The sequence below is a fragment of the Lutzomyia longipalpis genome, chromosome 4 (genome assembly GCF_024334085.1).
Source record: "Lutzomyia longipalpis isolate SR_M1_2022 chromosome 4, ASM2433408v1".
Taxonomy (NCBI): domain Eukaryota; kingdom Metazoa; phylum Arthropoda; class Insecta; order Diptera; family Psychodidae; genus Lutzomyia; species Lutzomyia longipalpis.
This window is the reverse complement of record NC_074710.1, coordinates 16762356-16778438: the sequence shown is the minus strand read 5'-3', so window position 1 is coordinate 16778438 and position 16083 is coordinate 16762356. Positions and strand designations below refer to the sequence as shown.

Sequence of the window (16083 nt, the reverse complement as noted above, 5' to 3'; positions counted from 1 at the left end):
CTAAGACATTTCTACGTCACTCTAGCTAATTAAATTGATTTTTTCTCTGAAAAATTAAGGAAAACTGAATGAATTTTCATAAAAGAATAATTTATTGGTACCTTATCTATTACACGGAAGGGAATTTGTAAGGAAATGAATGAGAAACTTGTCAGGACAGCCGGGATTTCAGCTAGAGCTTCAGGAATTCCCTCAAAATCCCGCCAATTCCCCAACGATATTCCTGCAGTAGTCATCAAGCTGATGCTTAGGGATGTGCTGCACCCCTAGGATGGCATGACTGAGGCCAATTGTCTGCCTGGGCGTATGCCCGCGTATCCAAATCCTCCCATTGATCCCAACGGCCATTTCAAAGCGATAATCCTTGGCCAGGGCCCGTGTTAGGGGAAATTTATCATCCAGCATCTTCCGGCACAAGTTTATGCTGCACTCAAAGACAAATCCATCCACCGGAAGTACCCCAAAACGATCCTTTTTCAGCCCTGAGCTATCCAGGCACACGAGTTCCGGTTCAAATTCCCCACTGGCAACCAGGAGGCGTCCAAAGAGGATGTCCCCAACATTGACTTCGGGTCGATTGCGTTTTGTGGCCCCTTCGAAGGCGAGGTACGACAGGGAGGCGGCTTCACTGGCCCCAATATCCACCCGGAAGGTTTCTGTAGACTTCCCCGTGACGTACCCAATCACAGTGTCCCCTTTTGCCGGCACATAGCGTTTCTGGTGACTATTTAGCCAGAATGTGGTGTTCTTCTTCTTCCGTACCTGACCCCCACGTGAGGCTACAACGCGATTTTCCCGGAATTTCCCACGAAGTCCCGGACCAATGATGATTTTCTTCCTCGCACTCGCTTCCATTGCTTCCTTCAGCTCTTCTCCAGGGAAAATGTACACGGCATCATCTTCTGCATCTGACATACTTGCTTTCTGTACTTCCTGTATGTTTTTTCTCAATTAAAAATAAGTTTTTCTGTGAGATTTTCCGTATTTTCTTAGAAACAAATCACACGTGTTGATGTTTTTGTTTACAAACTGAACTTCATGTGCTAACCACAGGAGGCCAAGTGGCGCTAAAGTTCTTACGGACTTTTGAAAACAACGAATTTCATATTATCGTTGGAAAATTATACGAAAAAATGATTTTTTTGCAATTTTCCCGGAAAATTAGCAAGAAAACTCGTTTTTTAATTCATTTAGTTTTATTATTTAACCTCTTAAATAAATGGAATCCCAGGGAATAATTTCAAATGAAAATTGGGATAAACTTTGAAAAAAACAGAGAAAATGTGGGGGAGGAAATTGTTAATCCATTGTGGGAGTTGTTGGAGGAGCTGCAGTAGCCTCTGCAGGGGCCTTCTTGCTTCCCATGAGGATTCTGGGATGAAAATAGCTCCGGTAGATTGTAATTCTTGCCTTCTTTTCAGCCGGCTCTTTCTGGAAATCCCCTCCGGCAGCTTCATCGACCATCTCCGGAGGCTCTTCTTGGCATTCCGGCAATTCCACATTCACAAGCTTGTCTCCTGCATCCTCTATCGGAACTGCAGGCTCCTCATTCCCTCCTTCCTGATTAAAAACTTTCATTTCCTGCAATGAAAACAAATGATTGAGAAAAAAAATGAAAATTTCTGGAAATCCATGAAAAATCTTAGAAAACTCACGATGTTGTTGAATGATGAAGAGGGCAAATCGTAGGTCTTCTCACGGCAGGACATACAGGACCCCATTTTGCTGTTTTCACGTTTAATTTCCTTTGCTTTTCCTCAAAAATTGCACGAAAACGTTTTCTGACAAATTTTTCAAAATGTCCCGCGACTACTGCGATTCGTTAACACTTTCGTGACCAATTAACGAGATGACACGAGGAAGAATATCTTCGTCTCTCTCTGCGTTTTGTGGTATGCATGTGGAACGTGTGGAACTTGTGCGGAAAATTGTTAAAAAATTTTTTTTTCCAGGAAAAACTCATTTTTGGGGCACCAAAAGTTGGCGGGTGGTTCAGGGGGGCCCAAAGTACGTTCAGTAAAAATTTGGGGGCGCAACTCGCCGGATTTTTTTCCGGAATTTGCACGACTTTTTCTGGCGCGGATTTTGAGCGTTTTGAACTGTGGACGCCAATCGACGCGGCTTCGCTTCCTGGTCACAAAAAACGTAATTTCGCTGGGAAATTCGGCGAAAAATGCGAGAAAATTGTGAAAAACTAACTGTGTGAGGGAGACAGTATCAGTGACGTGCACCGTCTCATTTTCTCTTATACTAACTAAACTGCGCCATACGTCTGGTCCAAATAATAAAATTTGAACTTTAACGAACTTTTTTTTGCATTTCGACAAAATTCGTGATTTCCGTTTTTTTTTCCCAAATTTTTGGGTATAAAACGCATTTTTGGGACTCCTGTGGCGCTCACGGGTGCTCCGGGACCCTTGGGGAGCTCCTCCGTGCGGAATTTGGGGCCCGCGGAAATTTTGACGGTTGGGTTACAAATTTGAAAATTTTGACGGTTGGGGATTTTACACGCACTTTTTTTCCCGGAAATGGATTTTCGTGACTTTTGGAATTTTTGATGCCAAAAATTCAAAAGTGTTTTCCTAGTCACAAAAAACACAATTTCTCCGGAAAATTCGGCGGAAAACGCGAGAAAATTGCGAAAAACTGAAAGTGTGAGGGAGACGGATAGCGGTAAAATGCATCCATCTCATTTTCTCTTGAGCATATAATACCAAAAATGGCGCCAAATTCAAAAAGTACTCAAAAAAGCATGAAAATTATATGGGGGCGCTACGAAGGGGGGCTCTGGGGGGCAAATGAATATCTTTGGTGAAAACTGCTTGGTATCAGTAGTCTCTGTACCAAATTTCTTCGCGATCGGACCAACGGTGTAGAAATGCATAGCTGAACAGACACGAAATCCTTTCTTTATTGTCTTTACTGAAACGATTGAAGCAGTATTTGTTTCAAGATGGCGGAGGAGGCGTCATGCACTTAGGTTAAACATAACCTTACAAAAAGATTCTTTGATTGATCCAACACATTTCATGTTTTACTGATATTTTTTAGCTTTTTAGCAACATTACTTTGAAAGAATTGGCCTTGTGGCTTGAAAAGGCTAAGGTCGTTAAGTTTTAAAATATTAAAAAAAAGTTTGAAAGAAAAATTGAAAGAAAAATAATCTAATCTTTCTAAGAATTATTTTGAGTTTTAAACGTTTTAACGTTTTTGCTGGACACAATAACTATCAGTAATTTCTTAAATCATCAAAATTAAGATGTGTTTAACTTTTTATTAATTAATTGTGTGAGGAAATTCAATAACTTCAAGGTCGTCAAAAGAAAATTTCGAAAAACATTTTCGTTTTTTCAAAGAAAATTAACGTCAAAGTTTTGAGGTTAGAAGTGTCGCGTCCTCCATGTTTAATTTGAAAAACTGATGGCGTCCTTTTTTGTTGTTTAAGCAAAATCATTTATGAATTACACTGTTTTATTTTCTTAAATATTTTCCTTCAACTCTTTCAACTTTCAGGGCAAGTTTGTTTCTTTTTTTTTTTTCATTGGAATATTGTCTACCTAACATTGGAATATTGTCTACCTAACATTGGAATATTGTCTACCTAAACGCAAGAAGTGTGAAAAATAAACTTAATGAAATTGAAGCGTTAACGCAAATTGGAAAAATTAAAATTGATCTTATAATAATTTCTGAATCATGGATTAAAGTGAATGAGGAGAAATTTATAAATATTAGTGGTTTTGAACTTTACAATGCTGGAAGAAATAATAGAACTGGAGGTGGAAGTGCAATTTTTGTAAATAAAAATATAATTAGTCGATTAATATCTAAGATTTGTGATGAAGAAAATAGTGCTCTGACAATAGAGATAGAAGATGGAGGAGATAAATGGGTGATTATGTCCATTTATAGACCTCCAGGTTACAAAAAATCACAGCTAGAAGTTTTTCAAAGCTTGTTAGAAAGTGAAACTTTAAAAATTAGAAATAAAAGGGCACTAGTTGTGGGTGACTTTAATATTGATGTGAATTCCAAAGACAAATATATTGAGGCTGCTGCAAGTGAGCTACTATGTACATTAATGAGATCTGGATTTATGCTTTGCAATAAGAATTCTAATACAAGGAATGACAATGCGTTGTTAGACCATTGGTATGTAAATGATCCGGATGTTAAGATGGACTTGTGTTACACAAATTTAGATATCTCGGATCACACAGTGATTTTTGGATGTATTGTAAGGAAGTCTCAATGTGGTATGATAAAATCAGTGATCAAGCGAAAAATAATAAATTACTTTAGTATAAATAAACAATTGTTAAATACACCAGTGTTTTCTACTGAAATTGATCTTGAAAAAAGAACACTGCAGTTCCTCCAGAATTTAAAGGAAGTGCAAGATAAAAATACTAAAGTGCTTGATTGTAGAAAAAATTCAAATATGAGCTGGATTGATGAAAATTATAAAGTGTTGCTAATTAGAAAAAATAATTGGTATAATAAGTGGAGGAGAGATAAATCTAATAAAAGCTTAAAAGTTGAATATTTATACTGGAGGAAGGAAGCAGAAAATTATAAAAATAAAATAAAAAGTAGTTACTTTAATAAAAAATTCAATAAAAATATTTGTGATATAAAAAAAACGTGGGCTACATTGAATGAACTGGTTACTGGTACAGTGAAAAGTAAAGGAAAAATTAAGTCTATTGAGCAAGCAGAAAATAATGAAAAAGTGAAAATTTTAGATAATATGAATAATTACTTTGCAAACATGGGCTTAGAACTCACAGCAACGTTCAGTGATCATTTAATTAAAAATGTGTTTTCAGTTAATAACAATATTTTTAAATTTAAACCATTAAGGAGGGATGAAACATTAAAAATTATATCTAAATTAAAGAATACAACTTCGGTTGGCCCTGATGGAATTAAAACAGAATTGTTTAAAAAATGTAGTGAAAACATTGTGAATGAAGTCCATGCCATAATAAATTTAAGTCTTTCTGAAGGTAAAGTTCCAGATATTTTAAAAAGCTCAAAAATCACTCCCATATACAAAAATGGTGACACGAATGATTGGTCCAATTATAGACCAATTAATGTAATCCCAGTCCTTGCAAAGATTCTTGAGGCGGCGGTCTCGAATCAATTGAGAGAGCATCTTGAGAAATATGCTATCCTAACAAAACACCAGTACGGATTTCGTCCGAATTCCTCCACCAATGCAGCACTGTACGACCTTGTTAGTGAAATACAATTAGCACGAGATGACGGGATGGATGCTGCGGCAATCTTTATAGATGTACGCAAAGCATTTGATGCTGTGGACCATGGGATCCTGCTGAAAAAATTGTACAGGTGTGGATTTGTTGGCGTAACCATGGACTGGATTGTCAGCTATCTGACCGGAAGAAGTCAGAGAGTGGACTATTCTGATGCCTCATCTGGGAAAGCACTCGTCCCTGCTGGAGTGCCACAAGGGAGCCGCCTTGGTCCCATCCTCTTCACGATTTTTGTGAATGATGTGGAGGAAGCGGGATTGAGTGGTGGACTATATATCTACGCCGATGATATTTGCATCTTGCACAAGGGAAGAACGGAGCATGAGATCATGGAGAAAGCTCAAGCCGATTTGGATAAATTAGGAAATTGGGCAAATATAAACAAAATCACTATAAATCAAAAAAAGACCAAATATATGTACTTTGGAAAAAAGCATCAAAGAAGTCAATTATATTACAATAATGAAAACATAGAAAGAGTTGCAAATTTTAGATATTTAGGAATTGTATTAGATGATAAATTAACTTTTGAAAACCATATTATTGAACTTATAAAAAAATTATCGGCACTGACCGGAACAATTAGAAGGAATAGATACAAAACCATCCCAAATGATATTAAATTCTTAATTTATCACTCCCTTTGCGAATCCATTTTAAATTACGGTGCCCCAATATGGGGATGTGCAAGTAATAAATTGTTGAATAAGGTAAAAAGATCTCAAAACAAAATTGTAAAAGCCATATTTAAGTACAATAGACTTACAAGAACAAATATCTTATATAGTGAATTAGACATACTCCCATTAAAAGAACTAATAAAAATAGAACAAATTACACATGTACATAAAATAAAAAATCAAATGATCCACACACAATCAAAAGTAGAAATTCTCATGCAGGGGAGACGTACTAGGGGAGATGTAGTTTTTCCAAAAAAGCCAAGAACAATAAAATATGGCTTAAGATCAATTCCATATATGTCAATAAAAAATTATAATAGCTTGCCTACTGATATGAAGAATGTAGTTCACACGAATTCCAAATACTTTAAAGAATTGTATAAAAGTAAGAAACTTTGAATTCCCCCCCGCTGTACTGTAATCGTTTGCAACTCTATGAATTATTGTACAATTTATTGTATTATATAGTCTAAAAGTGGAATTTATTCCATAGACATGAATTTTTAACAATAAATCTAATCTAATCATGGTTAATCGATTGAGAAAAACCAATATTGCTGCACCATCACCACAAAGACCACAAAGTTCTTCTTGCAAAAATAATGGAGCTGTTTTTTCTTCGCGCCCTGCACGGAAATTTTCCGTTTTATGCATTTCCTCGTTTTTTTTTTCTTCTCGCTCTACTAGCCCAGGAATTCTTTGCACAATTCATCATTTTTCCTCGCATCCCGAAGCTCCTCCATTATTGGTTGACTTTCCTCGCATGACATCGATCCTCCTTGAATATTTCCACATGCCGTATTTATTCTTTTTTTTTTTCGCGCGCCCCATCACTGATCATTTCATCGTCTCCCATTGTCTCTTTTTCTCTCTGCAATTCTCATTATTTTCCTTCTGGCTGTGTGCTTTGCTTTTTTTCCCCGCACCGTGCATGTGCTCCTTTTTGGACGTTCTTTTTTCCCGCGCTGCGCCTTCTTTCGCGAATTCCGCAACGGAGCGACATCTCAAAAATAGGCGCCATTTGAGGCTTCCTTCTTTGCGCGATTCCGCATTTTGCATTGGCGATTTTGTGCTTCTTTCAATTGCCCCACACAACATTATATTCCTCGACGGAGCTCTCTGGGCTGCGAGAAGGGTACCTTTTATAGCATTTTATCTGTGCGGTGGCACACCAAAAATTCCAATGGAAGCCTCTCTTTCTTCTGAAAAATCAATTGGTGATTTTTCTGAGAATTAATTCTTCTTTTTTTTTTTTTGCTTTTCTTTTGATTTGTTTGTCCATCCACTTCATCGCGTTTTGTCGTTTTTTCCCCCGCGCGCGCGTCGTTTTTGCTTAATTAGTCTCCCGTGCCGGGGGAAAAGGAGAAAAAAAGGAGATAAGCAATTCTTGAATCAATTATTTCTCCTATGCCTCGTACTTGCTCTCGTGTGCAATGCTTTTTGCACCATTAAAAGCTTTTTCCTTAAGAGACAATCAATATTCAACCACATTGAATTTAATTCTTTTTTTCTTCATTCATTTAAAGAGCAACTCTGCATGTTTAACTCATTACCTGTTTACTTTATTATTCTTCCTCCATTCATGCTCAGCTATAGCATCAAAGGGTTAAAAGGGAGTTTTTTTTTTAAAAGGACGCTTGTTTAGTTTGTTAGGTTATGGTGAATCAAAGTGACGCTAAGTCTGCCATCTTGAAGCAAAAGACGAAATATTTCTTGAGTATTTCAGACAAAGAGATTTAACTGAATTTTTTGTGGCCATCTTGGTAACATGAAACATTGGGCAATTGATGTTTTCACGATATTTTTTTTCACGCGAAAATCATAAATGAATAAATTTTTTAATGATATTTCTTTGTAAAATGCCAGTTTTGCTCATTTTATTAATCATTTTTTTTATATTATGTAATGTTTAACTATTGAAGTATCAGATATTTCTAACTTCAAACATTAAGTTTAATTTTCTCTCAATTTGTTCTTTTGACAAAAGAAATATGTAGAATTTATCAAGATAGATAAGATTTTTCTTTGACTTTTTTAACGATTTAAGACTTGAAGGACATGAATTTCTAACCTCAAACTTTGAGCTTAATTTTCTATTAGTATAAAGAAAACGTTTTTTTTTTCTAATTTTCTTTTGATGAACTTCTAGTATTTGAATCCGCCTACACATAGATGTAGAATTTATAAAGATAAGTTGGATAGATTTTAATTTGTGGCTGTTTAAAAAAGTCAAATTGGCAGCAACTACCAATTTTGTCCTCCAGTGTTAAAAATGATCGAATTGGATACGGTAGCTAGCAAAGTCCTCCAAGGGTTAACCAGAAGAGGCTGAAAACAAAATTTTAACACAGAAAAGTTTTTTGAGAAATAAATTAAGCTGCTAAAAAGCTAAACGAATCAGTAAAACATAAAATGTGTTGGATCAATCAAAGAATCTTTCTGTAAGGTTATGTTTCTAAGTGCATGACGCCTCCTCCGCCATCTTGAAACAAATACTGCTTCAATCGTTTCAATAAAAAAGTTTAATATGAACTTTTAAATAAAAACGAGCTTCTATTGATTAATAAAAAAGAGTCTTTTTTCAAATCCATAAAAAGAAAGTCAAAAGAAATATTGCGCCGGAGAAAAGGAAGAAGGATGACAAAAAGCTTGGTCAGCATATCCTCTCCAAGCAAATAAACTGGGTTGTTGAAACAAAATGCGACAATAAAAGTATCGATTTAGTGGGAAATTTTATGAGGAAATTCCAAGAAAATCTCCTGGAAAGGAAGAAAATTCTTTGAGAGAGAAGCGCATAAAAATTGCGGAGGTGTGGTTGTCTCATCGAGAAAACCCCCCAAAAATTCTTAAAGAACTTTTAGAGACACTTTTCAGAGAACATCCAAGTATAAATTAATTCAGAGAAAGAGAGAGAGAAAAATCAATTCAGCTTTTAAAATATATTTTGCTAAAACAAGAATCTTAAGAGGGAAAAAGGAAAAATTGATTTTTTTTCTTCTTCAAAAGTTCTTTTTCTTTGCCACACTTTGGAAGCATCTTTGTGAATGTTTTGCGAGGACATCCTCCTACATAATATCCTTTTTTTTGCCCGCAGAGAGAAGCTCCCACCGCATACATATAGCCAGAAAACACAAAAGGAGAGAAGAGATAAAAATCGATTTGAGCAATTGGTGATGCGCGTGACAAGGACTCAGTTTGGTCCAAAATGATCCTGCCACAGCCACACATATCCAAAATGATATTTTATCCTCGAGGAGGCCTCCCCACCCTCCCGCAAGACCGCCGCCCCATCGCATCCGAGAGGAAATTTTCTCCCCGGGAAAATTCTTGGAATGGCGGCGTAAAAAGGGAAGTAAATTGATGTGGAAGATTGCGCCTCAACGAGAGAAATTTGATGCCAATTGGCAAGTTGAGGGAATTTAATGCACCATTCATTCCGAGAGCAATTCCATCTCACATATACATATGTATGTAGGTAGTACACGACCAAGAGGAGAAAGAGACTATCTAATTGGGGTCGTGAACTGATAGAATTGATTAAATAGAACTCACCAAGATGAACAAGATGAATTTTAAAAGTCTCCTCAGTCCATTTTCGAGGAAATTCTTTTTTGGCAGTTTGATTTTTTTCCTTCAATTTTATTTGGAGTTATTATTTGAATGATGAAGAAAATCGAGATGAAAATGAGGAAATCTGAAAGTCAAAATTGGACTCAATTTGCATCTTTTTCCCCAATAAGTCCTCGTTGAGTTTGGTTTGAATTTCTATTCTTAAGAATTTTTAGTAATATGTAGGATAAAAAGTTAATTGAATACCCTAAAATTTTTTATTCTACTTATGTGTATTATAAAGGCGACAAATAGTCAGTTTTAGAGTAGAAAATGTAGTTTTTTTTATATTTCTTTAATCCATAAGTGAACCCATTTCTTAACAATGAGTTCTTTCAATGCATGAAAAGCAAAAAAAAAAAGTTTTTATTTTCTGAAAAGTTGAATAGATTCAGTTAGAGTGGAATAGTTTTGGAACTCTTTGTGCAAAAGGTGCAAAATTTAAGAATTTTTAATTCAAAATTGACTTCTTAAGATAACTTTTAAATAAAAAACGCGAAAATTAGATTAAAAAAAAAATCTTGAACACACTGGGTTAAAAAAAATTCAACATATCAAACATCTGCACGAAAAAGGACTCTATGCACGGAATGAGTCGTAAAACTATTTCGATGTTAACGATTTCTTTTTATTAAAAATGAAATGCAATAAAAAACACTGAAAGCTTCATTATTTAATTGAAAAAATAATATTTTTTCCCAACATTTTCTAAAGAAATCATCACACATTTTTTATTGATTTTCAATGAATGTCCTTTAACACTTTGGAGACTTTTCTGGACACTGGCCAATTTGATTTTGTGAAATTGTTACAGAATAAAACCTAATTAACTCTCCGTAATAAAGTGTGAGGAATTCTATTGAAAGAAAATTAGGAAGAGTATTTTCTTTTGAGAGAAAATTGATGTCAAATTTTGAGGTTAAAACTACCGGACCCACAAAGTGTTAGAGATCAAGAAGTAATCCCATTTTATAAATCTTTTTGGTAAACTTTTACATAACTTTATGTTCCATTTGATTGCATGACAACACTTGCGGGGAGTTTTTCCGGGAAAATGTGCGAGAAAACGTGCAAAAAAAGAACAATTGATCCGTAATGAGGTGAACATAGACAAACCAAAAGAAGAAAGAAGGAAAAAAATGGCGGAGCAACAGAAATTGTCATCTCGAAAGACCCGTAATTAGAATAATTATTGATTGTTGGTTAAGTGAACAAATAAATGCGTGATGTGCTCCCTGGAGCGTACCCAAAAACGCGCGGGACTTTTGTGGTGTGTTTTCCCATGCGTCGTCGTCCGCTGCTTTGGCGTCTTTTGCCATAATAGTCACAAAATATATAATAAAATTATACTCTCATTCTTCTCTCTTTTGCTGCGAATGTTGGAGTTTTCAGTGCTACCTATGTATGTACATAGAAGAGCTCTGTGCACGATACACCGAAAAACTAATAGTAAGGTATAATACCTACATATGTAGCATTTTGCCGGTGCGCTGAGTGTTTGTGGAAATGAGTGTCTGTGCGGCTATTACGGTGGTTGATTTCAACAAATTGTGGCCATTGAATTTAGAAAAGCGTGGACGGTTATTAGTGACAAGCAAATGACATGCATTGTTTGACTTCAATAGCAAATAATAATAAATTACGAAATGGATGGGTTTTATAACGCACACATGAGATCGCAACTGCAAACGCAACATATCTACGCTATATATGTGCATAACATTGAGGTTGAGAGACATCCCATAAGAAAGTATAACGAAATGAGGAAAAAAATTAAAGTTTTGAGAAAAAAAATTAGCCGTTATAGGGTGTAGTTCTTAGAAGAGAAGAAGAAGAAAAAATAGAGCTACATATGCGACACATACATGTACGTATGTAGGTATCATCCACGTAAGAAGCAGGTAATATTGATGACATATTATTAAAATAAATGCGAGTGTCTCATACTTTTACTACTAGATACATACCTACATACATAGTAAACAATAAAGACGCCACATTAGAGAAACCCGCTGGTGCAAGGAGCGTGTGCAAGCAAGTATAAAGTGACGGATAATATTCAATAATTTCCATTTGAGAATCACATATAGGTAGGCAAAAGTTTTGCCTTTCATCTCACCTCCAACGTGTGTGCGAATCACCTCATTCTTGTTGGAGGGAAAATTAATTGCGCATCAATGTGAATGATCGCCTAGGAATTATACATGTCCTCGCGATCCGCGTGCGCAATTTTTACTTTCAATAAAATAAAGAATACTTTTTCTCATGCTGCTGCTGCTGGTGTGGTGATAATTGGAAGATGCGCGTTCTTTATTGCTGCAATCATCGCGGCACAAAACCTGTGACCGTAAGCATAATAAGATGTTTCACTCAATGTATAATTATTATTAACTAAACCTCGTTTATGCCACAAACGTGGGCTTTAGTGCTAAATGACACAAATTGAGGTTAAAAAGAATATAAGAATAATTTCCATCTTGGTTGGAAGAAAATATATTATAGGGATTATAGGTATGATACCAGGGCAGGTACTCAATACATGAATGAATAAAGTCCTTTAAAATTTGAATATTATTTTAAAGTCTTTCTGAAAAATAATTTAAAAAAACGATCTACTAGAAATTTCCCATACAAAATGCATAAAGTCCTTTTTTCTAAACTCTATCTTACAATGAAAAAATTCTGAAATTACTGAAAAAAGTTCATTCACGGGCCATGTAAAAACTTCCTCTGTCGCAGAACAATTTTGACCCATTTCATCTTCAATTGCAAATGGCGTCGCAATATATTTGAATTTTTTGGCAATATTTTATTACAATTTTCTATGTGATCCCAGTGGATATTGGGGTATTTCTCTCGCGATTCTACAATGTCTTTTGATTCTCTACAAGATGAAATGGGTCAAAATTGTTCAGCGATAGAGGAAGTTTTTACATGGCCCATGCATGAACTCCTTTATGCAAAAATGTAAAATAATGACGTCAACAGAGCATTTTTATCTCCTCAAAACCCGTAAATAAACATGAATCATTCACGATGATGTTTCTTCAGAAGTCATGACGAGATATTTTTAATGTTTTATGCATTATAAGAGACAAAAAAACTACGGTATAGTGACGTAAGTTACCTAAATAAAATAAATTTAATAATAACAGTGACAGGTTTTTTTAATATTAAATTATTAAATTTTTTTTATTCGTATAAAACAGCCTTAAAATGTATAAACTCCTCTAAATTGAAGAATTTTCCCTACCGTGATTTCTTATTATTTTTAAAGAAAACTCCTTATAAAATTTTCAATTTATATATCAAATGCAAAGTCTGAATTTTGAATTTATAACCGTTATCGATGCCATTTTTGATGCTCAAAGTGCTCATTATAAATCATACAATTTGCAAAACCTACAAAGATTTAATTTTCTTCTCTCATCATAAATCAATCATCTAATGCGTGTGTTCATCTTGACCGGGCTCTGGTGGTTTTGGCATTTGTCAGGGAGGAGGAAAAAAGGAGCTCTCGGAAAAACGGAAGAAAAATCTCTCTCCCTGCGTCATTTCCATCACAAGGAATCAATTATCCTGTCCAGCGTAAAATTGTGTCATTGTGTGAAATTTGCCTTTTCTGCCCCATTAAACGGGTCAATTTTTTCTCTTCCACCCACAGGCTCCGTTTCAAATTGCGCCCTAATATTCCGGGGTACAATCGCGCGCATTTGGGGGTTGAAATAATATCGCATAAAACCATGTGTTGTGGATGTTCTTTCCACATGTAGGTAATACGTGTTGGTAAATTGCAAGAGTGCGATGGGTGGAAGAATTTCAACCCCCCTCTCATCCCTAGAGGTCTTTCCGACCCGGGGCAGGAGTCGATGGAAGAAAATTGAGAGACAAAATGCACAAATTGCATGAGTCACATCGCATTTTCACTCCCCGCAGAAGCAATTTACAGTCACACAACCCTCCTTGAAAAATCCCATCGTTGTTTGCAAATTTTAGACGATGAGAGCGTAGTGTGAATGTCCTCCTTCCTATCACCACCCCCATCAGCAAACAATTTTCACTCGCGCGCGAGGAATTAAAAGCAAGGAATCATGAATGCGTAAAATGGCATTAGAATTTAATAGACATCAATCTCACCATGGGAGAGTGTTAAAATAAAATTGATAAGTCATCAAAGCTATAAAGAAGCAAAAAGTGTGGGTGACACCCCAGCCTCCCCTAAAATTTTATATTGTATGTAGATATGTATTTCTCTTTATTTAACCTTCAAAGAAAATTCTTCCTATGAGAAGCCACTTATCTCTCAAATACCGTGTAATAGGTTTCTTTTTTTTTTGGCTCCTCGCGCCCCCGCCGAATTTTTCTTATTTTTTTTTATTGCGCCATTCTCCGCGCGACACGGGAAAAAAATGCATATTTCGGCGTATGAATGACTCCTAGGTGTGGCTTCCGTTTAATACCTACTTAATTATTACTACGGGCTGTGAGAAGAAGGTTTTTTTTGTGGGGCAAAAAAATGTGTGTGGTGTGTGTATAAATTTCAAGAGGGGGCGACCTGTTGGGAATATCGGTGACAAAAAGGTCTCCTTCACGCTTCAATATCACCTCAAATGTTTTGACAATAAATTATTCCTATAAATTACTAACTAAAAAAAACGCCTGATCTTCAAATAGTGTTGGGGTTTTCATTCTTTTGCCTCATTTTTATTTTTTTAACGTTGGTGTCGCTTCTCGCCATGCTAATCAGACGTGAAAATTACCTCTTATGTGCAAACCTTTTGTCCGCATTGTGTGGTGGGTGATGATGGCATCTGTTGGACGAGCACACCGTTGGTGGTTTCAATAGACTATTATTAAATTAAATAATGAAAAAAAAAATCAACCGATTCTTTCGATATGTTAATTATTGAGTCAATAAAAGTTGGGATTTTTTTTGGTTTTTATTTAAATTTTGTTTTGTTTAATCCCTTGAGCGGGTATTTGAATGAATTTTCCGACGTCATTATTAATCCTCTGAAGGCCAAGTGGTGGGAAAACTGTTAGAGATTGTATATTTTGTGAAATTAATATATAATTTTATGTAATCTTTTAATAACTTCTACAAATCTTTCAATAAACTTCCTTTTTTTTAGAGCAGAAGAATCCTTTTTTTTTAAATAAATCTTTCTTGATCGTAAAAGATCATTGATATGCATCAATGCTTAATCAATGTTTTCAAGATAAAAGGTCATCAATCGAAGCATAGAAGCATATGTTTTATACACTTAAACTTGAAAAGAAAATTTTGGGATCAATTCTGTTAAAAATTTTCTTTTCTTACAGTTTGTTAGTTATGAGATTTTTAAGATTTTGACAGTTTGTTTCTTTCTTAATCGTACTTTTGAAGGAAAAATCACTTTTGAGGGCTCTTTGAAAATATTTCTGACTATTTTCTCTAATAAAAAATCCTTTATTTTTCTTTTAAATCATTACAAAAGAACGATTTAGAAACATCAACTGTCAAGATCTTAAAAAAAAAACTTTGAAGCTGTAGGATTTCCATCAGAATTGATCCCTTTTTCTCTATAAATTATCAATAAATGATTTTCAGTAAAGTAATGTAAAAGAATGAAAATAAAAAGAAAATTCATTGCATCTTTGCCGTTCCCTGCCTATATTGTGCCTCCTCTTGCGCACAGGATATTCAAGAATTAACTTTACAAAACATTAAGTGCCATCAGCCAAAATCGTCAAACATTTGTGCCCGGCTCTGTGCCACCACCCTCTTAATCCATTAAGGGTCGAAAAATGAGGACAAAAAATGTGTCTGTGAAAAGAAATATATCGCCCAAAGTTGCAAATGCATTTTCCCATCTCAATTTTGGCTGCCTTTGAGGGACGTCCGTGGATTGGATTTGGGTTTTCCGGGGGAGGCAAATTCAAAAGCAACCCCACGGTGGTGCCGGATGGAGAAATTGCACCAAAATGCGCGTCGCTTTGAAGGGTGGTTGGTATCATTGAGAAAGCCACGTGATATCTTTTGCAACTTCCTTCCGTTTCAGCTCCGCTATACATCCCTTATTTTGACTTCAATTTGTTTAATAACATTGCCTTACGCAACGCAATTGACACTTCCACCCCCAACCCACGCAGCCACCCTCTCTCCTCCTCATGCCGGGGGTTGAATCTCATTGTCCAACGCTGCATCTTTCCGTGCATGTAGCTCATTCAATTTGGCAAATAAATTTAATGAAGCGTTGCACCCCTTTGCACCAGGCCATGAAAACCCGCGTTGCACCACAAGCCCGCGAGGAGTCACACACAATTATTATGGTTGTGGCACATGGTGCGCTCTTTGGAAAAATCCTCCGTATAACATTTTGGTCGTCTCTCTCGGACCGAAATAGATACTCAACGTTAGTTGGTGTGGAAAGTGCGGGTGAATCTGACTTGATATATATTTCAGCATCGCCCAGCAGTTGTTCCTGCAAAATCATCGCATTGAACCAACATGATGTTGGGTGTTAGGG

The 16083-nt window shown here is 35.8% G+C and overlaps 2 protein-coding genes across 2 annotated transcripts in view; both read right to left on the bottom strand.

Annotated features, from left to right (window-relative positions):
• Positions 1-16083, bottom strand: part of LOC129795284 (toll-like receptor Tollo) — a 650843-nt gene that overhangs the window by 232100 nt on the left and 402660 nt on the right. The window lies entirely within an intron of this gene.
• LOC129795317 (exosome complex component RRP40) lies at positions 70-1020 on the bottom strand. Its single transcript, XM_055836466.1, has one exon. It carries the CDS (start codon positions 913-915, stop codon positions 193-195), a length of 723 nt encoding a protein of 240 aa, XP_055692441.1. The 5' UTR covers positions 916-1020; the 3' UTR covers positions 70-192.